Raw genomic sequence first — 25856 nt, forward strand, 5'->3', positions numbered from 1 at the left:
TGCTACCAAATCACTATTTAATAGCATTATTATGCTTCATTATGCCTGCCATTTGCAAGGAATAAACAGTGGGTGAACAATGTGCCTTTTGACAAGAAGTATATGATTGGGATTAAAGAAACAAATGTTGTGAGGAGGAAAGCAAATAGTGAGTTTTGATTATGACTCGAAACTCCCAATTCCTGAGCAGGATAATGGCAAAGAGTAGATTATTTTTTATTTTGTCACTCAATCATTGAGTTTTATTAAAACAGTTTTCATTGCTTTAGCAGCTTCTCTAATCATATGCACTTTGTAATGTTGTACTTACAAATAACTTCAAATGTTCTGTTGTAGGGAGTGCACTGGAGAAATCACTGGCTGTGAGCCATGCAGGAGAACTTTATGAGGAATGGTTGGAGCTGCGAAATGGATGCCTTTGCTGTTCAGTGAAGTAAGATTTTACTTGCTTAGATCTATATGGTGCACTGTTTAATCTTTACAAAAAAAAACAGACATGTTTAATTGTTTTTCATGATGCCCTAAATGTTTTGTTCCTTCGTGAAGTGTGAGTAGCGCTGGTATGTCAGCGTTTATTGCCTATTTCTATTTGCCCTTGAACAGTTGGTGATGAGCTGCCTTCTTGAACCACTGCAGTTATGTGGTGTATAAACACAAACAGTGTTGTAAGAAGGTGAAGTCCAGGAATAAAAGCATCTACCCAGCAGTATGGAAAATTGTCCAGGTGTGTCCTGTGCATGGAATGCTGGACAAATCCGACCCGGCCAATTACCACACGATCATTCTACTCTCAATCATCAGTAAGGTGATGGAAGTGGACATCAACAGCACTATCAAGCAGCACTTTACTAGCCATATAAATACAATGGCTGCAAGAGCAGGTCAGAGTTTAGCAATCCTGTGGTGAGTGACTCACCTCCTGACTCCCCAAAGCCTGTCCACCATTTACAAGGCACAAGTCAAGAGTGTGATCCAGTGCTCTTCACTTGCCTGGATGAGTGCAGCTCCAACAACACTGCAGAAGCTAAACATCATCCAGGGCAAAGCAGCCAGCTTGATTGACAGCCCCCACACAAACATTCACTCCCTCCATCACCGATGATCAGTGGCAGCAGTGTGTATATTCTACAAGATGCACTGTAGAAATTCCCCAGAGCTCCGTGGATTCATCTTTCAAACGCATACTTGCTGCCATCTTGAAGGACGTGTTCAGCAGATAAATGGGAACACCACCGCCAGGAAGTTACCCTCCAAGTCACTCAGCATCCTGACTTGGAAATGTATCACCGTTCCCTCAATGTTGCTGTGTCAAAGTCCTGGAACTCCCTCCCTAACAGCACTCTGGGTGTACCTACACCACAGGATTGCAGCGGTTCAAGAAGGCAGCTCGCCACCACCCTCTTTAGTGCGGTTTGGGATGGGTAACAATTGCTGGCCTAGTCTGCAACACCGATATCGATATTTAACATTTCACTAATGGAGGCATGGCACAGTACACAAGATAAGCAGGTGCCAGTCTGCCTTTCCCCTGGATCCTGGGAATTCTGTTTCAATTGTGGTATAAGCTTCCAACTGAGTGATCACATCTATGCGCTGTGTTACTGTTATGGTGTGGAAGGCCTGTTCACTTTTGAACTCAAAAACTTATTTCTTGGCATCTATCTTCTGCGTGATCCAGTTTGTTGCTCACTTTCATGTATATACCTGTGCTTAGACTGACTGTTGACATGCTCCTCCTTGTTGCTGCCACCTTGCAGCATCGGCTTCTGCTTGACCATAGCTTGCTTGGTCCCCACCTTCATTGCCAGACTTTGGGCATGACAGTGCAGAATGTTCCTTCAGACTGCCCGTGTTGCAGTGGTCTCGAAACACGGGACAGTTCTGTGGCTGGTGTTTAAAATTGCATTTCCACATGTTTTGCCGTGTCTTTGCACTTTGGCTACTTCACCAATAGTCGTTGCCAATCTACAACCACGGTTTCCTATTTCCCACCATTCTTGAGTAGGGTGTTGATGTTGTGTACTTCTTTTGCTCTCCAACAAGCTTTTCTGGAACCCTTCAATTGAGGTTGACGCAATAACAAAGTCCGTGATTCTTTCTTACAACTCTGCCTTATAAATTGGTTAATCGATGCTCTGGTCTGTTGCCTGAGTGGTGTTAACTGTAGTTAGTGGAACCTGAAATGCACATTATTTATTAACAGTGTCACAAGTCGGCTTACATTAACACTGCAATGAAGGTACTGTGAAAATCCCCTAGTTGCCACGCTCCAGCGCCTGTTCAGGAACACTGAGGGAGAATTTAGCATGGCTAATGCACCTAACCAGCACGTCTTCCAGACTGTGGGAGGAAACCAGAGCGTATAGAGGAAACCCACGCAGACACAGGGAAACATGCAGACTCTGCACAGACAGTGACCCAAGCTGGGAATTGAACCCGGGTCCCTGGTGCTGTGAGGCAGGAGTGCTAACCACTGTGCTACCGTGCTGTACTATTCCACTTGGAGTGGATCTTCCAACTTAGTCCAGAGTCTCAAAGGGTCTTTCTGATCTTCATCAGAGAATGCTGATGTATTAATGTGATAGATTACTTCTATGTCAATTGCTCTTTTCATTTTAACCACCGGCTTGTCAGGTTCATTGACTACCAGATCCAAAAAGCATAATGCCATTGTTTGAAGAAAAAGTTTGAGACGCCTGAGACTTTCCACTTCATAGAAACATAGAAAATAGGTGCAGGGGTAGGCCATTCGGTTCTTCGAGACTGCAGCACCATTCAATATGATCATGGCTGATTATGCACTTACCACTCCCGCTTTCCCTCCACACCCCTTGATCCCTTGAGCCACAAGGATAGAAACATTCATCACAGGATACTTTTTAGCCATGGTGTTGAAGCTCCTTGCTTTTCAAGGATTCCTCTTATATCTTTAAACTGAGTTTTCCTCTATCATCAGCATTCAGGGCATCACCATTGACCTCAAACTTAACTGTATGAGTCATATAAATATTGTGACTTTAAGCAGGTCACAGACAGGCTTTTCTGTGGTGAGCAACTCACCTCCTGACTCCCCAAAGACTTTCTATAATCAGAAGTGTGATAGAATACTCTCTACTTGTGTCGATGAGTGCAGCTCCTTAGCACTCATCAGGAGAGGCGATGGCCTAATGGTATTATTGCTAGACTATTAATCCAGCAACTCAGCTAATGTTCAGGGGACCCGTGTTTCAATCCTGCCACGGCAGATGGTGGAACTTGAGTTCAATAAAAAATATCTGGAATTAAGGATCTACTGATGACCAATAAAACATTGTCGATTGTTGGAAAAACCCATCTGGTTCACTAAAGTACTAATGTCCTTTAGGGAAGGAAATCTGCCGTTCTTACCTGGCCTGGCCTCCATGTGATTGTAGAGTCACAGCAATGTGGTTAACTCTTAGCTGCCCTCCAAGGGCAACTAGGGATGGGCAATAAATGTTGGCCAGCCAGCGAAACCCATACCCCATGAATGAAAAAAAAAATTTAAGAAGCTCAGTGTCATCCAGGACAAGGTGTGCTTGCATTGCATCCCATCCAGCACCATAAATATGCAGCTTCTATTCCAAACCTGCGACCTCTGATGCCCACAAGAACAAAGACAGCAGGCGTTCTGGAACACCATCATCTCCACAAGTTCCCCTCCAATTCACAAACTGTCCTGAGCTCGTTTGGGAACTCATTGCTGCTGGATCAAACTCCTGGAGTTCTCTCTCTTCCTATCAGCGTCATGGTGCACCTACATCACACAGACCGCAGCAGTTCATAGAAATCATAGAAATCATAGAAACCCTACAGTGCAGAAGGAGGCCATTCGGCCCATCGAGTCTGCACCGACCACAAGGTCGGTGAAGAAGGCAGCTCACCTCTACCTTTTCAAGGACATTTGGGAGTGGGCAATAAATGCTGTCACAAAAATACAAAAACACAGGAACACCAGCGATGCTCACATCCCATGAATAACCAAAATAAAATCTTTATCAAATGCTAGCTAGCCCTCAGCTGGAATTCTGGGCAGCACACTTCAGGAAGGATGTCAAGATTTTAGCGAGGTGGCAAAAAGAGAACGTTACTATAAATGAGGCACCTTATTAATGTGGCGAGATTGGAGAAATGAGATAGTTCTTCTTGGAGCAGAGAATGTTAACAGGATAATTGATAGAGGTGTTCAAAATGATGAAGGGTTTTAGAATAAGTAAGGAGAAACTGTGTGGAACTAAATGGATAGCTCTACTGACAGAGGCAGGATGACCTGCATAGCCGCTTCCTGTGCTGCAGCCTTCCATAATGTTCACGGGGAGTTTGGGATGATGTGGGGGAAGCACGTAATGGGCCGATAAACACAGCTGGGTTGGGAACATAGAGGCCAGTGGCATCTCACTGCAATATTGTCGGATAGTGTCCGACCTGGAATCGTCAGATCTGATCTGCGTATTTAAAACTGGACCCTGCTTCGTTCCTGTGTGTGTTCTCCTTCCGATGGGGAGGCATGCAGAATCAACCGGGGCAACTGACTCACGCTAATTTAAAGACCCACTCGGCCAATTTTCATCAGGTGGGGACAGTTAAAATTGGGGCGGAGGTTTCGTGTAAACCTCTTGAAATGCAAAGCAACATTCCGTCGTGGTGTTTTAGTTTCCGAGCTATGTTTTAGTATCCGAGGTATGTTTTTTGCAGTTTTATTACTAAATATTAATGTGAAATAATTCAGTTCTGCCTCTTCTAAATTTGCAAGTCTTTGAAGAATCTTGATCAGACATGGTCGCTAATTTTTAAAATATTATTTCACACAGAGACAATGGGTTGAAAGCCATTGAAAACCTCATGCAAAAAAAAGGCAAATTTGACTATATTCTACTGGAAACTACTGGATTGGCTGATCCAGGTAATAGCACATTAAAAAAAGAATTTTGGAAGACAGTGGCTGATTTATCGTATCTCCTGTTGAAACCATGGTTACTTAATTTATTCCCTCATTCACAAGTTGAGTAAAAGAAATGCTTTCCAGTGGGACTGCGATATTTAACGTCAATGGCCCATTATCAATAATTATCAATATCATTTTATTTTTTGTTCACATCCATTCAAGAGGACGAGCAGCAGAAAATGACTGCACAATCTTGTCATAAATATAGGCTTCAGGAATATGATGAATGTAAAACATCCGATTGGAAAATATGACTTTAGCAGTTATGCTGTTGCAAAATCATCTTGAGTACTGAAAAATACTAAGAAAATCAACTTTAGTGCAACACGCTGCTTGTGCCGTGCTAAATGCAAATTTTCTGAATCTTTTTAATAGTGCCAATTTTATCTTGTCAAAACCCCACAGGAACAGAGCAGACCAAGCTTTGAACCATAGAACCATAGAAAATCAGAAACAGGCCTTTAGGCCCTTCTTGTCTGTGCCGAAACCATTTTTTGCCTAGTCCCACTGACCTGCACTTGGACCATATCCCTCCACACCCCTCTCATCCATGAACCCGTCCAAGTTTTTCTTAAATGTTAAAAGTGACCCCGCATTTACCACTTTATCTGGCAGCTCATTCCACACTCCCACCACTCTCTGCGTGAAGAAGCCCCCCCCTAATATTCCCTTTAAACTTTTCTCCTTTCACCCTTAACCCATGCCCTCTGGCTTTTTTCTCCCCTAGCCTCAGCGGAAAAAGCCTGCTTGCATTCACTCTATCTATACCCATCAAAATCTTATACACCTCTATCAAATCTCCCCTCAATCTTCTACGCTCCAGGGAATAAAGTCCCAACCTATTCAATCTCTCTCTGTAACTCAGCTTCTCAAGTCCCGGCAACATCCTTGTGAACCTTCTCTGCACTCTTTCAACCTTATTTACATCCTTCCTGTAACTAGGTGACCAAAACTGTACACAATACTCCAAATTCGGCCTCACTAATGCCTTATATAACCTTACCATAACACTCCAACTTTTATACTCGATACTCCGATTTATAAAGGCCAATGTACCAAAGGCACTCTTTACGACCCTATCCACCTGTGACGTCACTTTTAGGGAATTCTGTACCTGTATTCCCAGATCCCTCTGTTCAACTGCACTCTTCAGAGTCCTACCCTGTACGTTCTTCTTTGGTTTGAAATTCTAAATCTGTCTAACTTTATGTTGCAACCTACGACTCCACTGTAAGTAGTCTCACAACACCAGGTTAAAGTCCAACAGGTTTATTTGGAATCACGAGCTTTCGGAGCACTGCTCCTTCCTCACCTGAGGAAGGAGTAGCACTCACCTGAGGAAGGAGCAGTGCTCCGAAAGCTCATGATTCCAAATAAACCTGTTGGACTTTAACCTGGTGTTGTGAGACTTCTTACTGTGCCCACCCCAGTCCAACGCCGGCATCTCCACATCATGGCTACAATTCAACCAACCACAGTAATAGCTACAAACTTGAGTTTGCACCTTTCACTCTGGGAGAGGGAGTAAAAATTAGGAGAGTCTCATTTATAAACCTATGGGATCACTCGAGGCAGCTATTTTTAAAGTTCCTTATTAGAGGAAGGGTGGAAATTGATTCTAGTAAATAAGGGCCTGGCCTTGGCTGATCCAGGTAATAGCACATTAAAATAAGAATCTTGGAAGACAGTGGCTGATTTATCATATCTCCTGTTGTAACCATGATTACTTAATTTATTCCCTCATTCGCAAGTTGTGTAAAAGAAATGCTTTCCAGTGGGACTGCGATATTTAACATCAGTGGCCCATTATCAATAATTATCAATCTCATTTTTTTTTGGGTCACACCCATTTAAATCAAGAGACTTATTTTGAGATTTTATTGCGATCTTGGTTATTCCTCATAGAGGACCAGGCAAGAGGAAATTCGTTGAGTAATTGCCATGCTATGTTAACTTCCCTTAAAATAAAGCTCATTGATTTGGATCCCATAGCTTGCAAATTCCATTTCACAAAATAGGAAAACTATTAAGCTCGGGAGGAAAAATCAATACAGATCAGGCAGTCATTAGAGTTTTTGGGCCATGTTGTATCTCGGATGAGCAAGCATTGTAAAGAACTGACAGATCCTTTGCTGCCAACAGGGAATGATATGCCAGGTCAGTATCTTGTCAGTTCAGGCAGAAAGGTTTGGACATTAACAAAATGAGTTCGGTTATCAGTGTTTGTATTTCCCTCAAGTATTTCATATTGTCAGACAGACATGTCATTATTCTTCGAAAAATAAAAATACTTTTCATTTATACTTTGTGGTTTACCAACAGCTGTCACCTTAGGACATGTCAGAAAATTGTGATTTCTAATGTCAAATTTCTTTTTAAAGCGGTGTCTTCATATTGTCAATTTAATTTTATAATCTAACGCATTTTATGGTCTTCACTTTTTATCCCCACTGCATGTCATAGCACTGGGTTTTACAGCTTTGCTTATACATTGTACCATTTACTCATTTTAATTGTGGGGACATGGACTTGCCGATTATGCTTTTGCAAATGTACGTTGTCCTTGAATCCTTCAATTATTGTCAAGGTCTTTGATGGGAACAAATCATTGGCCCAACCTTAACCTCTTAATCCTAGTTATTCCTTCATCAGTTCCAACACTGACATAAAAATTAGACTTTTCAAACAATCAGTATGAAACACATCACCTGTTAGTTTAGAAAGAGCTATTAAAATGAATGTTTAATGAAATTGCTGATAGTAAATATAGGGAACGCTGCACATTGTTGACTAGCTGCAGAATTTATTTGTATTTCCCGTTTCTGTAGAGTCAACGTTTGGTTTGAGTCCATCTGACTGCTGTATTATAGTCCTAAATCATAGAATCCCTACAGTGCAGAAGAAGGCTGTTCAGCCCATCGAGCCTGCACCGACAACAATCCCACCCTATCGCCATAACCCCATGTATTTACCCCGCTAATCCCCCTGACACTGAAGGGTCAATTTAGCATGGCCAATCAACCTAACCTGCACATCTTTGGACTGTGGGAGGAAATGGAGCACCCGGAGAAACCCACGCAGACACGGGGAGAATGTTCAGACTCCGCACAGATAGCGACCCAAGCTGGGAATCGAACCCAGGTCTCTGGCACTGTGAGGCAGCAGTGCTAACCACTGTGCCACCGTGCCAGCTAAAGGTGGCTGATATTTCAAAACCTGTTAAATAAAATGCTGATCTGTTTCATTAGCTCTTATCTGGATTGCTTGATAGAGCATCCATCTTATGGGGATGAAGAGTTAGGGGAGTGTTGAGTGTTAAAGAGACCCTGTCAGCTCCGGCATTGAGCAGATGTTTCAGTGAAAACAGTAGAGGTGATAATTTGTGGGCTGTGTGCAAAGACAAAATGTTATGAATTCTTGAAGCATCTGTTCAACTGGTGAAGAATATTTGCATTTCTTTGGTTTGTTTTGTTTAAAATCGCTAAGAATTAATGGTGGTACATTTGTGATGAATGCAATCCAGTCCAATTGTTTATTCAATCATCAACTCACATGGCAGAATGATGTAGGTTTTATATTGTCATTCCTAATGTTCGGCCAGCAGAGTACAAAAGCCAGACAAGTGCCATTATATCTTCATCTAATTGTCTGCCCTGAACTCCAGTAAATGTGGTTCTAATAGGATCTCTGGGGGTAAAGGTTAATTGACACCCCATGTCCAGGCGAGAAATATTCAGTAAACCCCTGTATCAATGACAGTGAAGGCTCTGAGTGTAGACTAAATTGCACATGCAGATTTTTTGAGTATGGATGCTGGTTTAGGTTTTGCAATGCTACAAGAACTAGCAAGGATTTCATGCTTCAGTTTTTGTCCAAGGAGCTGCAAATCAAAGGTTTGTTAGAACAGCTTCAACAAACCCTATTCTTGGTGTCTATGATCCATCTCTTGTTATTCAAATGTTAGCGGAATGTGAGAGTACTTGAGTCACTTCCAATGAATAAATTACAGTTAGAAGGATGATTTGTTCAACTTTACTGCATCACTTTACTGGATTTTTTGTGTTGTTGGCTTTGTGGGTTTTTTTATTGTGGGATGTGGGCGTCACTGGCTAGGCTAGCATTAATTACCCATCCCTAATTGCCCTTGAAAGGTGAGCTACCTTCTTGAACCATTGCAGTCCATGTTGTGTAGGTACATTCACAGTCCTGTGAAGGAGGGAGTTCCAAGATTTTGATATTTTGTGACACTGAAGGAACAGTGATACATCATCCTAACTTGGAAATATATAGTTTGGGAGGGGAATTTTGAGGTGGTGGTGTTCCCATGCAAGCTGCCCTTGTCTTTCTAGATTGTTGTGGCAGTGGGCTTCGAAGCTATTGCCGAAACTGCCTTGGTGAGTTCCTGCAGTGCATCATGTATGTAGATGATGCACACAGCTGCCATGGTTTGTCAGTGCTGGAGGGTGTGATTGGTATCCCATCTGCAAATAATGAAGCGGGCAGCTTTGCCCTGGATGGTGTCAAGTTTGGTGTGTTGTTGGAGCTGCACTCATCCAAGGAAGTGGAGAGTATTGTGTCACATTCCTGACTTGTGCCTTGTAGATAGTGAACAGGATTTTGAGAGTTAGGAGATGAATTACTCATCACAGGATTGCTAGCCCCTCACCTGCTCTTGCAGCCATAGGATTTATATAGGGTTCAATATCTGGTCAATGGTAACTCCCAGGATGTTGATAATGGAAGATTCATCAATGCTTTTGCCATTGAATGTCAGGGGGTGATGGTTAGATTCCCTTTTAACGGAGATAGTCGTTGCCTGGTATTTGTGTGGTGCGAATGTTACTGACCACTTGTCAGCCTGAGCCTGGATATTGTCCAGCTGCATTTGGACATGGACTAATGCAGTATCTGAGGAGTTGCAAATTGTACTGAACATTATGCATTCACCTGCTAATATCCCCTATTATGATGGAAGGAAGGTAATTATGAAGCAGCTGAAGATGGTTGGGCCTAGGACAATACTCCTGCAGTGATGTCCTGAAACTGAGATGTTTGACCTCTAACCAGTGCAACTATCTTCCTTTGTGCCAGGTATCACTCCAACAAGTGGAAGTTTCCGACCCATCCCCCCCATCCCCCGATTCCCATTGACTCCAGATCTGCTAGGGCTCCTTGGTCAAATGCTGCCTTGATGTCAAGGGCAGCAATCTCGCCTCACTTCTGGAGTTCAGTTCTTTTGTCCCATTTTTGAACCAAGGTTATAATAAACTGAGTGGCCCATGGAACCAAATTGACTGGTAGTGAGCAGATCATTGCTAAGCAAGTGCCACTTGATAGCACTGTTGATGACCCCTTCCGTCACTTTACTGATGCTCAGGAGTACACTGATAGGGTGGTAATTGGCCAGGTTGGATTTGTCCTGCTTTTTGGTACAGGACATACCGTGGCAATTTTCCACAATGTTGGCTGTATTGGAACAACTTGGCTAGCGGCACGGCAAGTTCTGGAGCACAAGTCTTCAGTATTATTGTCAGAATATTGTCATATTGGGCAGCAAGGTGGCACAGTGGTTAGCACTGCTGCCTTACAATGCCAGGGACACGTGGTCGATTCCAATTTTGGGTCCCTGTCTGTGCCGTTTGCACGTTCTCCCTATGTTTGCATGCTGGGTGCTCTGGTTTCCTTTCACAGTCCAACGATGTGCAGGTTTGGTGGATTGGCCATGCTATAATTCCAAAGATGTGTAGGCTAGTGAGATTAGGTGGGTAAATACATGGGGTTATGGGGATAGGGCCTTGTTAAGATGCTCTTTCAGTTTTGATGGGCCAAATGGCCTCTTTCTGGACTGTAGGGATTCTGTGATTCTATGACCTATAGCCTTTGAGGTATCCTTTGGCAATTTCTTGATATCACATGGAGTAAGTCAAATTGGTTGGAAGACAGGCAACTGTGATGCTGGAGACCGAGATGGACCATCCACTTAGCACATCTGACAAGATTGTTGCAAATGCTTCAGGCTTATCTTTTGCACTGATGTGCTGGGCTTCCCCATCATTGAGGATAGGGATATTTTTGGCCTCCAGTGAATTGTTTAATTGTCCACCACCATTCACGACTGGATGTGGCAGGACTGTAAAGCTTAGATCTGATCTATTGGTTGTGGAATCGCCTACCTGTCAGTCACTTGCTAGTAATGCTGTTTGGCATACAGGTAGTTTTCTGGCGTCACCAAGTTAACTCCTCATTTTTATGAATGCCTGGTGCTGCTTCTGGCTCTTCATAACCTTCATTGAACCAGAGTTGATCCCCTGGCTTGGTGGTAATGGTAGAGTGGGAGATACAGGCCATGAGGTTGCAGATTGTGGTAGTACAATTCTGCTGCTGCTGATCGCCCGCAGTGCCTCATGATTGTCCAGTCTTGAGTTGCTAGATCTTTTTGAAATTTGCCCCATTTCGCACGGCGGTAGTGCCACACAAAATGATGCAGGATATCCTCAATGTAAAGACGGCACACTGTCTCCACATGCACTGTGCAGTGGTCACCTCTACAATACTGTCATAGACAGATGCATCAGTGGCGAGCAGATTGGTGAGAATGAGGTCAAATATGTTTTTCTTCTTTAACAGTTCCCTAACCACCTGTCGCAGGTCTAGGCTAGCAGCTGTGTCCTTTAGGACATTGAAGTCTCCTACCAATAATACATTCTGTGTCCCTCTGTGCTTCTTCCAAGTGGCATTAGATGTCATGGGGCCCAGAGTCGAGTTTGAGGACTCCTGATTGTACAACACTGTGCTGCCACCTCTGCTGGGTTTGTCCTGCCAAGAAACAAGACATAGCCAGAGATGATAATGGACATTATCTGTAATGTATGATTCTGTGAGAATGATAATGCTTGACTAGTCTGTGAGACAGCTCTCCCAGGTTTTGCACTGGTCCTCAAATGTTAGTAAGGAGGACTTTGCAACATTGACAGGACTGAGTTTGCTGTTGTCATTTCCGGTGCTTAGGTCGATGCTGGGTGGTCTGTCCGGTTTCAATCCTTTTAAACTCTAATGGTTCGATACAACTGAGTGGCCTGCTAGGCCATTTCAGAGGGCATTTAAGAGTCAACCACATTGCTGTGGATCTGGAGTCACATATAGGCCAGACCAGGTAAGGATGGCAGATCTTTTTCCCTAAAGGATATTGGTGAACCAGATGGGTTTTTATGACCATTATCAATACTTATCGTTACATATTTAATTGCAGATTTTTATTGAACTCAAGTTTCACCATCCACTACGGTGGGATTCTAACCCAGGTCCCTAGTGTTAACTGTTAATGTAATTAGTTCGGTAACAATACCATTCCCCCACCACCTCCCGAAGTGAGTTTTCAGGCTCACTTATGAGATTTGCCCCTACTGACACAAGCAAAAAAAATAGAATACTTTCTGGGTGAAATAGAAGAAAAATTCAAATGGTCCAATGAAAAGTATAGTGCACATATTCACTTAACCCTAACAATGATTATAAAGTGGTCTCCGACGTATATCCATGCAAAACTGGTTGTATGACTGGAAGTTGGCAGGAGATCAGAACCTCATGAAGGCATTGAAGCTTAGGACTAATTTTGTGTTGGTTTTTGCACCAGCTGCAGTTTAACTTCAGCTTGGCAACAAATCATGATTTTCGAATAGATGCCCGGATGGCCCATGGGACTTTTCATACTAATCTTTCAGCGCTTCAGTGTAAACAAGAGAACATATGTTACAATCCGGCCAACACTAAAATCTAACTGGTGAACAGAATTCTCCATGTGCTCGCTTCCACACATGCACATAGTTCCTTTGTCATCAGCGGGCAGCATTGTGGGTGTTATCAGTGGAACCTGGGCCTGTTAGCAATATGTATCTCCAATTTAATGACACCCTTAGGGTGGGATTTTCCGGCCACACTCGCCCCAAAACCGGAAAATCCCGCCCGAGATCAACAGACCTTTGCATGGTCTGTGCCCCGCCTGCTATGATGCCCATGGCGGGTGGGATGGGAAACCCCCCCCCCACCCCCCCCTTAATCTCTCTTACCAGCCACATCAAGGCATAGACCTTGTATTGTGATATGTGAAGCATTTCCGTCCCGGTAAGTTTCTGCAAAGTGTGTCATTGTTTTGTCACAAGTTTTATGTTAACTTAAGTGCTTAAAGAATCAGTCAAGATGTGGGTCTCGCAAGATAAATGGTAGGATTCCATGGTTTATATAACACTCCTGATAACATCGATGGGAAACATGCATAACTCATTTATCCATCTAGCTCGTTAATGATGCATGTCAAACCATTGGGTGAAGCAGCGACACCGACTCGTTCATGTAGTTTTTTAACGTTTTCCCTTCCACCCAAAAAAATAAACGTCCCTCTGTATACTATAGTTATCACCTTTATAGGACTGTGTTTTCATTGTGGGAGGATTCCAATGTTGGAAAGTGAAGTCAACTTTTTGGCAGGGAAGCCAGTAAAAGTATTGATCAGGTCATCTGTCTGACAGCAGAGCATGGGGTAAAATGACCCCGAATGTGAAAAAGGATGAGCGGGGGTGAAAAGAGAAAATGGATGAACCAAAACACTTTCCCACACTGCGTTCCTCTGAACCGCATTGGTTGAGGCATGAACAGAAATGGAAAAAAAATAATGTTCAAAATGAGATGAGATGCAAAGCAAAATAATCACTGAGCAAGGTAAAATCACCTTGTTACAGTGCAATTGCATGTTTATCATTTAAAAAGTAATGTTCTGTCGTAATTTGATTCTTTTCTTCTGACAGGTGCTGTTTCTACCATGTTTTGGGTTGATGCAGAATTAGGGAGCGATGTTTATCTTGATGGTAGGATTTTAAGTGATTTTTGTATTAATTTGTTGTAAATTATAAATTTTAACATGATTAGTGAAGTCTGCAAAAATGTTTCGATAACTTAGAAGCTGAACCTCTGTGTAAGTTGAATGAGCCCATTCCATATGGATTCTGTTGATTGCCATTCTGTAATTCGCTGTTAATCATCCTGAACCGACTAAGACATGAAAAATGATTTCTAAAGCTCTTCGTTTTATCATTGATTTTGCCTGTCATAAAAAATAACATTGTAAAATCATGAATATTATGTTGTAGTACTCTGCAGCTAATTCTGCTATTGATATTAATTGAGGAAAAAAAAAAATTCTGGCATATATGTGCCCACTATCATTGGCACATTACCTGGAGGAGGTAATGGGATTGGCACTGGGTGATTGTTGAATCTCAGACTGTTCCCAGGAAAGGGATGCCATTGGCAGCAGGGAACAAAGGTCGCAGTGGGACCTGAAGAAAATGACTTGGATTTAGTTTCTGCTCATGTTGGACAAGCAGTCTGATAATTTATTAACAGGAATTGGGAGAGGTGTTGCAAGGCAGAATGTTTTCCACTTGCCCCGATGGATGCACTTATGACATTCGGCGGCACGGTAGCACAGTGGTTAGCACTGCTGCTTCACAGCTCCAGGGACCTGGGTTCGATTCCCGGCTTGGGTCACTGTCTGTGTGGAGTTTGCACATTCTCCTCGTGTCTGCGTGGGTTTCCTCCGGGTGCTCCGGTTTCCTCCCACAGTCCAAAGATGTGCGGGTTAGGTTGATTGGCCATGCTAAAATTGCCCTTAGTGTCCTGGGATGCATAGGTTAGAGGGATTAGTGGGTAAATATGTAGGGATATGGGGGTAGGGCCTGGCTGGGATTGTGGTTGGTGCAGACTTGATGGGCCGAATGGCCTCTTTCTGTACAGTAGGGTTTCTAAGACAGCACTGAAAAATAACAACACCATACATGAATAGAGAAGGCTCCTTGATCAACAGCCCATCCCATTTTAAACAACCACCACCAACATGCATGGTTGCAGTGTGTACTACCTGCAAAAAAGCTTGTAGCAACTTGTAAAGATTTCTTCAACAGCACCTCAAACCCACAACCTTCTGAGAAGAACAAAGGCAGCAGGTACATGCGAACATCATTGCATCCAAATCACACTATTGCACATCAAATGTACACAAAAAGCAGTGAGATAAGTGAGCAGATAATGTGTTTTGGTGGTGTTGAGTGAGGGATAAATGTTGGCCAAGGAGAGAAATCCTGCATTTCTTCGATGAGTGCTCTGGGGTCTTTTACATCCACTTGAGAGGATTTTGGTGTAATGTCTCATCTGAAAAACAGAAACCTCTCCAATGCGACACTCCCTAAATACTGCAGCGTCATGTCAGCTGGGACCATGTGCTCAAGGCTGTGGAGTGGGACTTGAACTCACAGTTTCCTGATACAAAGTCACGAGTGCCATTACTGTTCTAAGGGAAATGACTTGAGATGAATGTCTTGATATGTAAATCAACTCTGCTTTATAGCCAGTATACTTGGTTGAACAATTCACTGCAAAAGCAAATATTGTTCTTTCTCTCATATGGGATTCATCGGGAGCAGAAAATAGCTTTATTCTAAAGAAATTCAGAGTTTATACAAAATAAGATTTTCCTGTGTGTAACCACTTCCATGTTATGCAATGTGTTTCCAATTAAATAAATAGAACATCAAATGCTGGCATGAAAGTAATTCAAATATTTGTCTCCTATCTCATAGGTATTATTTCTGTTGTTGATGCGAAATATGGAATGCAGGTAAGACTTATTGTTCTGAAATACTTTGAACCATCTGGGTCATGGAAAATTTTACTTCCAACCATTGTTTTGCATAGACTGAAAACTTGCAAGTTTTTAACTTTGTGCCTCCAAAATATTGTTATAATACCTGTGGTAAAATTCAGATTGCAGCTCATAACAAATGTTTCTGTGATTTAGCCCAGTGACTTTTCACCTGTAGAGAACAGGAAGGCCTAACATTTGATTGCCAGTCGATGTTCAGTTAGCTGCTCTTGGCCAAAGTAGCATTTGCAGAACTGCAATTGGCTTCAGTGCCTTTGGGTAAATAAGGCCGTCAGCAACTTTGCACATTGAGTGCCAGTTCCACAATCCTTTCCGGCTTTGTGACCTCTGGCCCCATATTGAGCTTTAAACTCTACCTGTAATCTGTTATCAATATCAGGTATGTGCAGATCTCTAATAGTGGCCATTTGTGTCACCGTGTCACTCCCATTGCCCTCGTCCACGTCGTCTCCTCTTCATGGCTTTACTTTTACAGCTGGCTTTCTGGCTGTAATATACATACATTTCCTCATCACCTAAAACACCTTTGGCTCCCACCCATTAGCATTTAGCTTTAAATGTTTAAATACATATGCAAATTCTTACAGGCATAGACACAGTCGGGTGTGCTGTCCTCAGCGCATGACCTTTCCTTTTCTGACTCTGCTGTACTTTTTCGACACCCAAACCCCTGATTGTTCCATCATCAGTTGCAGTCTTCAATCACTATATCCTTGCACTCTGCAACTTTCGTTCCTAAAGCCCTCCCCCCTTTCTACCACTCACCCATCATCAAAATGTACCTCCTTCACTGCATTGTCTGTCACCTCACCATAACTTCTGTCCCTCTTATTACTTATTCTGATGTGAACTGCCTGATGTGGGTTTGTGCGTGCAACTCTATGCTGATCAGGTGAAGATAGGGCCACTGCTGTTGATGACCCCTACTCTAACTCACACATGAATTCTGCTTATTGGTGCTTGTGGGAACATATCCTGGTGAAAATTAATGCCTTCCGCAGAGGTGATCAGCGGAAACATCCTTGCCTTTTGCGCCATTATAATTATATGAAAATTGGTATAATCTGTTCACAGAATCACAGATTACTGCAGTGCAGAAGAGGCCCTTCGGCCCATCGAGTCTGCACCGACGCATTAAATGCCCTGACCTGCCCACCTAATCCCACTTGCCAGCACTTGAATGTTATGGAGTGCCAAGTACTCATCCAGGTACTTTTTAAAGGATGTGAGGCATCCCGCCTCCACCACCTTCCCAGGTAGTGCATTCCAGACCGTCACCACCCTCTGAGTAAAAACGTTTTTCCTCAAATCCTCCCTAAACCTCCCATCCCTCACTTTTAACTTGTGCCCCCTCGTAACTGACCCGTCAACTAAAGGGAACAGCTGCTCCCTATCCACCCTGTCCGTGCCCCTCATAGCCTTGAACACCTCATTGTTTACCTTGGTTCTGGATTTTCAGTCTAAACTGAAACTGTTCTATTGAATTGCCTGGACACGGTAAGCTAATCAGGTGTTTTCTGCTTAGCATGGTGTCATTTGTCACACTAATTCCCTGTGAAAATGCTGGGCTTGGCTTTGTCTGCAGTTTCACACTCTGGCTGTGCCTCCCCAAAATTCTTTCTGGTCGGCATCTTAGTAAACGTGAGTTTTGAATTTTTTTTGGTACTGCCGTTCTTTTCTTGAACGCAATAATTTTTAATTTTGCCATCATAGTCCTCCAGTATCCAAAACCCAACCTGGAATGAGCTTCCCACAGCTTATTCAGATCTTGGGGGGGCGATTGTCCCGGGACTAAGTGCCCAGTGGGTGGGAAAATGGGAGATTTTCCTGCCCATATTTTTGGGCGTACTTAGTTTCATGAATCTCCGGCATTCTGTGCTTCACAGAGGGGATTCACGTGAAGGGTGTGGGGGGCCTCATCCTGCTCGAGAGGGTGGCAGCATAGTGCTGAGCGGGCCACTTCACATGCGCACTGGCACTAACCCCCCCCCGCCCCCCCATATTCCAGTTGGCTATCTTCCACTAGAAGTGATGCTACCAAAGCTAAAAGCCCTGCTTGGGGTGCACACTGCACTGCCAGCCACTTCTGGTACAGCCCATGCAATGAATCCTCTAGAGAAGGGCCCTCGCATAGGTTTCTCCTGCAAAAACCAGAACCAGTGATATTGATCAAATCATGACGTCACGTAGACAAACCAGCTGATGTGATGCCCATTTGCCAAATGTTGATTGTGCAGGTTCATTCAACAAATTCACACATTAGACATCCAGCTGCTGATTGAGCTATTGTCAGTGCTTTGGAAAGTACCAGTCAGCAACTTGCAGCTGGGATGCTCTTGACTGATATCTGTTAAAGCTGAATTTGTGGAAGCACTTTGCTTTGTCCCCGATTGTGTTTGGCTTTTGGAAGCTGCTGCATACAGGTGGAGGAGGACAGAGGAATACCTGGCCCAGGTATGGGAGCTGTGATGGCAGTGCCTGTTGATCTGTAACTTGTCCAGGAAATGGAGCTGAGGACGTAGAGAGGGGAAGCTCTGCGAGGAGGGTGGAGGCACAGATGGCCCCACCCACCATGGGCTTTTTGAGAGTATTACTCACCTGAGCAGTCCCTGAGGTGACTCAGGTTCAACAAGTTGATCAAATCACAGCACTTTACTCACCCTCAGCACTGCTGCTGAGAATCTCTCCCTCTGTCCTGCTCCAGTCGAACAAATGAGCTGAGTTGGTGGGAGGAGAGGTACTCAATACAATTAATGTTACCAGGGAGGCAGTGCTTGGTAGACTAACGGGACTGAAGGTGGACAAGTCCCCAGACCCAGATGGAATGCATCCCAGGGTACTGAAAGAAATGTCAGAGGTAATAGCGGATGCGTTAGTGGTTATTTATCAAAATTCATTGGATTCTGGGGTAGTGCCGGAGGATTGGAAAACGGCTAATGTTACGCCGCTGTTTAAAAAAGGAAATAGACAAAAGGCGGGTAACTACAGGCCGGTTAGCTTAATGTCTGTAGTTGGGAAAATGCTGGAATCCATCATTAAAAGAAGAAATAGCAGGTCATCTGGATAAGAATGGTTCGATTAAGCAGACGCAGCATGGATTCATGAGGGGAAAGTCGTGCTTGACGAACTTGTTGGATTTTTATGAAGATGTGACTAGTGCGGTTGACGGAGGGGAACCGGTGGATGCGGTACTTTTGGATTTCCAAAAGCCGTTTGATAAGGTGCCTCACAAAAGGTTGCTGAAGAAGATTGGGTCACACGGAGTTGGGGGTAGGGTGTTAGCGTGGATTGGGGATTGGGTATCCGACAGGAAGCAGAGAGTCTGAATAAATGGGTGCTTTTCTGGTTGGCAGATGGTAACTAGTGGCGTGCCGCAGGGATCGGTACTGGGGCCTCAACTATTTACCATTTATATAGACGATCTGGAGGAGGGGACTGAGTGTAGGGTAACAAAGTTTGCAGACGACACAAAGACAAGTAGAAAAGTGAATCGTGTGGAGGGCGTAGAAGGTCTGCAGAGAGATTTGGACAGGCTGAGTGAGTGGGCGAGGATCTGGCAGATGGAGTATAACGTTAACAAATGCGAGGTTATTCACTTTGAAAGAAATAATCGCAAATTGGATTATTATCTAAATGGAAATAAATTACAACATGCTGCTGTGCAGAGGGATCTGGGGGTCCTTGTGCATGAGACGCAAAAACCCAGTCTGCAGGTGCAACAGGTGATCAAGAAGGCAAATGGGATGTTGGCCTATATCGCAAGGGGGATAGAATATAAAAGCAGAGATGTCTTGCTGCATCTGTACAGGGCATTGGTGAGGCTGCAGCTGGAATACTGTGTGCAGTATTGGTCCCCTTATTTGCGGAAGGATATATTGGCCTTGGAGGGAGTGCAGAGAAGGTTCACCAGGTTGATACCAGAGATGAAGGGTGTTGATTATGAGGAGAGACTGAGCAGATTGGGTTTGTACTCGTTGGAATTTAGAAGGCTGAGGGGGGATCTTATAGAGACCTATAAGATAATGAAGGGGTTGGATAGGGTAGAGGTGGAGAGATTCTTTCCACTTAGAGAGGAAACTAGAACTAGAGGGCACAGCCTCAAAATAAAGGGGGGTCAGTTTAGGACAGAGTTGAGGAGGAACTTCTTCTCTGAGAGGGTGGTGAATCTCTGGAATTCTCTGCCCACTGAAGTGGTGGAGGCTACCTCGTTGAATATGTTTCAATCACGGATAGATGGATTCCTGATCGGTAAGGGAATTAGGGGTTATAGGGATCAGGCGGGTAAGTGGAACTGATCCACTTCAGATCAGCCATGATCTTATTGAATGGCGGGGCAGGCTCGAGGGGCTAGATGGCCTACTCCTGCTCCTATTTCTTATGTTCTTATGTTCTATGATGGTCACTGAACTGCACCACTTTCACCTGACCTGGAGCCTATCAGCAGGGCAAGGATGCCCCTGCTAATGCCTCACCACCTGCAAATGTCACCATCACCTTCAATTTTTATGCCTCTAGATATTTCCAAGCACGAGTTGCTGATGTTAGCAACATTTTCCAGTATTCCACCCATTGGAGCATTCGGGAAGTTGCTAAGGCCATCTACTCCAGACAAAAGCAGTTTGTTGTCTTTTCATGGACAAGAGAAAAAGCGAGCAAAGCTTTGCTAGGGTAGCAGGATTCGCAAAGTTATTGGCTACCATCAAATGTGTGCATGCACCTCTGAAGGCTCCCCATGTCAACAAGGAGGGGTTTAGGAAACTCCAGGACTTCCATTCCATAAATGTGCATTCGGTGTGTGTCCAACCATGCACAATACATTGCTGGTTAATGCTCAGTATTGTGGCAGCAGCCATTTTGCATTCATCCTGCCCCAAGGTTGGCTGCTCTGATACAAGGCCACTGTGTCTGTATGTGGTTGCAAGGATGCGCCCTGGATCCCCTGTTACACCACAAGCCATTGCAGAGCAGATTATAAAGTTCCAATTTCAGCGACACAACTTTCCCATACCAACGTGGACCCGCCATTGCCCGGCACATGGGACGCAACATTGTAGCATACATTGATCTTTTGTATCCAAGTGGTGAGAGAGATCCAAAGCCTGATGACTCTACTTAACTTACAACTATGTCCTATCTGACCAGGCATCATGCTATCGTCCCATTGGCAGCCCGGATCCAAAGAGTTCCAGTGAAGGGAATGCAAAATTTTCTCTTGGAAACTTAGATTCCCTTTTAAAGTGTTACGAGGAACAGATGAGTGTACCACACAACTGTCAGGTTAGCAGAAGGTGAACTGGATGGAACTCGATCTTTTGTCATCTATCAATTTCTATGTTTCTTTAATAGAAAAATAGTTATTTACAAGTGCAGATTACTTTGCAGATATCTATTGTAGGTAGATAGTGCATGAGAATGGCCTTAGCTGCCTAATCATAGCTGGTTTGTACAACTCTCTGTCCTTTCACCATCCTTGCTCTAGTTGTTCCACTTCTCTCTGCTGGGTTATTTTCCCAGGTTTAATACAGTTGTTGCTGAAGTTTTCTTTCCCTCTTTTTCCCCAGTATTCTCTCACCTTCTCCTGGGGAGTGGTGGGAGAAGCGAGCAAGGAATCAAAATATCCAACAAAGTGCTGGTTTGAGTTACAATTCCATTAGAAAGTTGTCTTGTTGGCCCGAGGTTAAATGCTGCATTGTGAAAGTAGCTATTTCCTATTACTTGATTCTACTGAAAGGGTGTGCGGGCATGTTTTGTTTGGTGACAGTACAGTCACAGTCTTTTAATAGAAGAAATATTTTCACAGATGCATTGACAGTTCCTTTATTTATTTGAAAAGCAATTGTTAAATACACATGTAGACTAGATGAAGTTATTTCACAAAATGCACGGACCAGGTTGAAAAAGTGACACATTGACAGATTTACAGAAAGCCGCCGCATTTCAATTACGGCTCGGAAATATCCGAGCTTTTGTTTCCTCCTCATTTGGGGATGAAAATTTGGCAACTTGTCCACTTCTGTAACCCCTGATGCTTGACCTCTGCCAGTTACCTCCCGTTTAAATAGTTTTGATGTCACTACAAGTGATGACATATCGGTAATGGGTAGCAATTGGAGTGTGTCATGCTTCACGGACTGGGCCCATCACAGCTGAAGCTGGGGGAGCTGCTGTGTGGTCAGCCAGTTAAATTGAAACTGAGGTGGTAATTGAAATCAGGGCCCATCACGGAAATGGGATTGTCACCTAGTGATCTAAAATATTAATTTCCTAATCATGGACAAATGATTGGACAAGCGCAAATGACAGCTCTCGACTCCAAGGGCCTGACATTTAGGCCAGAGCCACAGTTCTTTTGTGATTTGGCTTTAAAAACTTGGCAACATTCAATTGAAAGGAATTAATGAACAGGGAATTATATAAAGAAGGTCAGGGAAAGGTGTTTTTTTTATTTTCTGTATTGATATTGTACAAGTTGCTTTTGATTATTTACAGTGAAAAAAGGCCTGAATTGAATTACCACTTGAATTGCTACATAATAGAAAGTCAATGAGGTTATATTCAAGGGTCAAATGATGGGGGAAAGTTTCTGCTATTAGAGTTTGCTAATCTTACCGGCTGGCATTCCTCAAAAATTTGTTAGCCTAATGTAATCAATTTATAATTATCTTCAATGCTGATTAGATAACTTAAAAGAGAATAGGTAACCCAATTCTACATTAATTCTGTGTCTTCCCTTTTAAAAGTTACTTATTGTTTTCTTGTCTAACTAAATTTTCCACCTTTCAGTAATACTGCTGTGGTACAGCATCTTTGGCATGTATCCACAATCTTTGGTTACCCCTGTTGCTGTTATTTTTTGCAAAATAAATACTTTGAATTTGTTGGCTGTTCATCTTTATTCTGTCATTAACAAGTAAAAGGACTGTCTCTACCATCAGTTCCCAGTCAGTGAAACCTTTCTCACTGTCAAAGGATGCTCAGTATACCTGTTTCTTCCACCCCACTGACCCACTCACATCAGTGGAAGCTGTATTACTGGTATGGACTTGTTGAGCTAAACAGTCTGTTCCTCTGCTGTTACAATTTTCAATGCAACCTCAGTGTCTTACACAAATGAGCTCCTTTTTGTGCTTTAAGTTATCATGTTACATATGTAATTGAGAGGTAAGACAATATTCTGGAAATCATTCGTGATGAAGTCGAGAATGACCACCCTTGACATTCAGGCCACTTTTGACTGAGTGTGGCATCAAGGAGAGGGGGTGGGAGGGAAGAGGAGGGAGGCAAGGAGAGGGTGGGGAAGGGGTGGGCGGAGAGGGGGGAGGGATACTTTTCCCTGAAGGATCTCACCTGGAGTCATACCTAACACAAAGGAAGATGGTTGTTGGTGGCCAATCATCTTAATCCCAGGCCATCACTATAGGAGTTCCTCAGGGTACTGTTCTAGGCCCAACCATCTTCAGCCGCTTCATTAATTACCTGAGCTCCTTTGTAAGGTAGGACATGGGTATGTTTTCTGATGACTTCCAAATGTTCAGCACCATTTGGAACTCCTCAGATTCTAATGCAGTCCATGCCTGAATGCAGCAAGACCTGGACAACATTTAGGGGGGAATTTTCCCATTTTGAGTCTAAGTGCCGGACCTGGGCGTCAAATAGATCTGCGCCTTGAATCCTCTTTCCAGCGCGCCCATATGCGTTTTGCCGGCTCCGGCCCGATCCGTGCTGTGTGCGGGGCTTAGCGCTGTGGGCGGGGCTTAGCGCTGGCGGACCGATCGGAGCTCTGAACTGCGCATGCGCTGTTCGAAAAAAATCTGACAGCGCGCCCGGGCACGAAAAAAAAAGCGGAGAGAGCGGCTCTCTGACGTTCATCCTCTGGTCGGTGGGGGGGGAGGGGAGGGAGTGTGACGTATCATTCCCTGGGGGGGTGGGAGGAGGAGAGGAGAGGGGGTGTGACGTCTCATCCTCTGGTCGGGGGGGTTCCGCTGCCTGTCTGCGGCCGATCCCTCCTGGCACCATCACTGGTACACTACCAGCCACAGATTACTCTTCCCTGCAGGTGCGAGAGAGTGGGAGAGATGGCTGTGGCTGGTAGTTACCAGTGATGGTGCCAGGAGGGATCGGCCGCAGACAGGCAGCGGAACCCCCCCGACCAGAGGATGAGACGTCACACCCCCTCTCCACCCGCCAGGGGATGATCGGTCACCACCCCCCCCAGGAGATGAGACGTCACACCCCCTCTCCTCCTCCCACCCCCCTCCCACCCCACCAGAGGATGACCTGGGTCAGAGAGCCGTTGGAGTCTCTGACCCCGCTCTTCGGAGGCTGCAGCGGCAACTTCAGACTTTTATTTTGCAGGTCGGTAACAGCGCGGACGCGGAACGGGCCAGAAGATGGTAAAGTGGGATTTGGTTCATTAAGTCGATTTAAATGCATGCAAATGCATTTAAATTGTCGGGCCGCCCGATTCGGGCACGGGCCGGACCCACGCCCGAATCGGGTGTCGGGAAAGCTTTGGTCTGCTCGGAATCGGGTGCAGATCGCGGTATAGGAGGGTTATCGGTAGGCCTTAAAGGTAGGGATATGTTCGGCACAACTTGTGGGGCCAAAGGGCCTGTTTTCTGCTGTAGTTTTCTCTGTTTCTATAGGCCCGTGCCCAACTTTACCGCGATTTCGCACCCAAATCAGACCCTTAGTCTTGGCCTAATAAGTGGCAAGTAATATTTAAACCACACTAGTGCCAGGCAATGGCTGTCTCCAATAAGAGAGAATGTATCCACCTGCCCATGAGATTCCATAAGACCATAAGACCTAGGAGCGGAAGTAAGGCCATTCGGCCCATCGAGTCCACTCCACCATTCAATCATGGTTGATTTCAACTCCATTTACCCGCTCTCTCCCCATAGCCCTTAATTCCTCGAGAAATCAAGAATTTATCAATTTCTGTCTTGAAGACGCTCAACGTCTCGGCCTCCACAGCCCTCTGTGGCAATGAATTCCACAGACCCACCACTCTCTGGCTGAAGAAATTTCTCCTCATCTCTGTTCTAAAGTGACTCCCTTTTATTCTAAGGCTGTGCCCCCGCGTCCTAGTCTCCCCTGTTAATGGAAACAACTTCCCTACGTCCATCCTATCTAAGCCGTTCATTATCTTGTAAGTTTCTATCAGATCTCCCCTCAACCTCCTAAACTCCAATGAATATAATCCCACGATCCTCAGACGTTCATCGTATGTCAGGCCTACCATTCCTGGGATCATCCGTGTGAATCTCCGCTGGACCCGCTCCAGTGCCAGTATGTCCTTCCTGAGGTGTGGGGCCCAAAATTGCTCACAGTACTCCAAATGGGGCCTAACCAGTGCTTTATAAAGCCTCAGAAGTACATCCCTGCTTTTGTATTCCAAGCCTCTTGAGATAAATGACAACATTACATTTGCTTTCTTAATTACGGACTCAACCTGCAAGTTTACCTTTAGAGAATCCTGGACTAGGACTCCCAAGTCCCTTTGCACTTTAGCATTATGAATTTTGTCACCGTTTAGAAAATAGTCCATGCCTCTATTCTTTTTTCCAAAGTGTACGACCTCGCACTTGCCCACGTTGAATTTCATCAGCCACTTCTTGGACCACTCTCCTAAACTGTCTAAATCTTTCTGCAGCCTCCCCACCTCCTCAATACTACCTGCCCCTCCACCTATCTTTGTATCATCGGCAAACTTGGCCAGAATGCTCCCAGTCCCGTCATCTAGATCGTTAATATATAAAGAGAACAGCTGTGGCCCCAACACTGAACCCTGCGGGACACCACTTGTCACCGGTTGCCATTCTGAGAAAGAACCTTTTATCCCAACTCTCTGCCTTCTGTCTGACAGCCAATCGTCAATCCATGTTAGTACCTTGCCTCGAATACCATGGGCCCTTATTTTACTCAGCAGTCTCCCGTGAGGCACCTTGTCAAAGGCCTTTTGGAAGTCAAGATAGATAACATCCATTGGCTCTCCTTGGTCTAACCTATTTGTTATCTCTTCAAAGAACTCTAACAGGTTTGTCAGGCACGACCTCCCCTTACTAAATCCATGCTGACTTGTCTTAATCCGACCCTGCACTTCCAAGAATTTAGAAATCTCATCCTTAACGATGGATTCTAGAATTTTGCCAACAACTGAGGTTAGGCTAATTGGCC

At 44.3% G+C, this 25856-nt stretch overlaps 1 protein-coding gene across 12 annotated transcripts in view; it reads left to right on the top strand.

The window, feature by feature from the left end:
• The window catches only part of cbwd (COBW domain containing), a 65094-nt gene that overhangs the window by 12720 nt on the left and 26518 nt on the right, over positions 1 to 25856 (top strand). For all 12 annotated transcript variants that reach the window (XM_078214332.1, XM_078214339.1, XM_078214341.1 and 9 more), the window contains 4 exons: positions 337 to 433; positions 4830 to 4921; positions 13765 to 13824; positions 15595 to 15632. In XM_078214332.1, the coding sequence (XP_078070458.1) occupies positions 337 to 433; positions 4830 to 4921; positions 13765 to 13824; positions 15595 to 15632 (287 nt within the window). The remainder of the gene's footprint in view (positions 1 to 336; positions 434 to 4829; positions 4922 to 13764; positions 13825 to 15594; positions 15633 to 25856) is intronic.

This window comes from Mustelus asterias, chromosome 6 (genome assembly GCF_964213995.1).
Source record: "Mustelus asterias chromosome 6, sMusAst1.hap1.1, whole genome shotgun sequence".
NCBI classification, from domain to species: domain Eukaryota; kingdom Metazoa; phylum Chordata; class Chondrichthyes; order Carcharhiniformes; family Triakidae; genus Mustelus; species Mustelus asterias.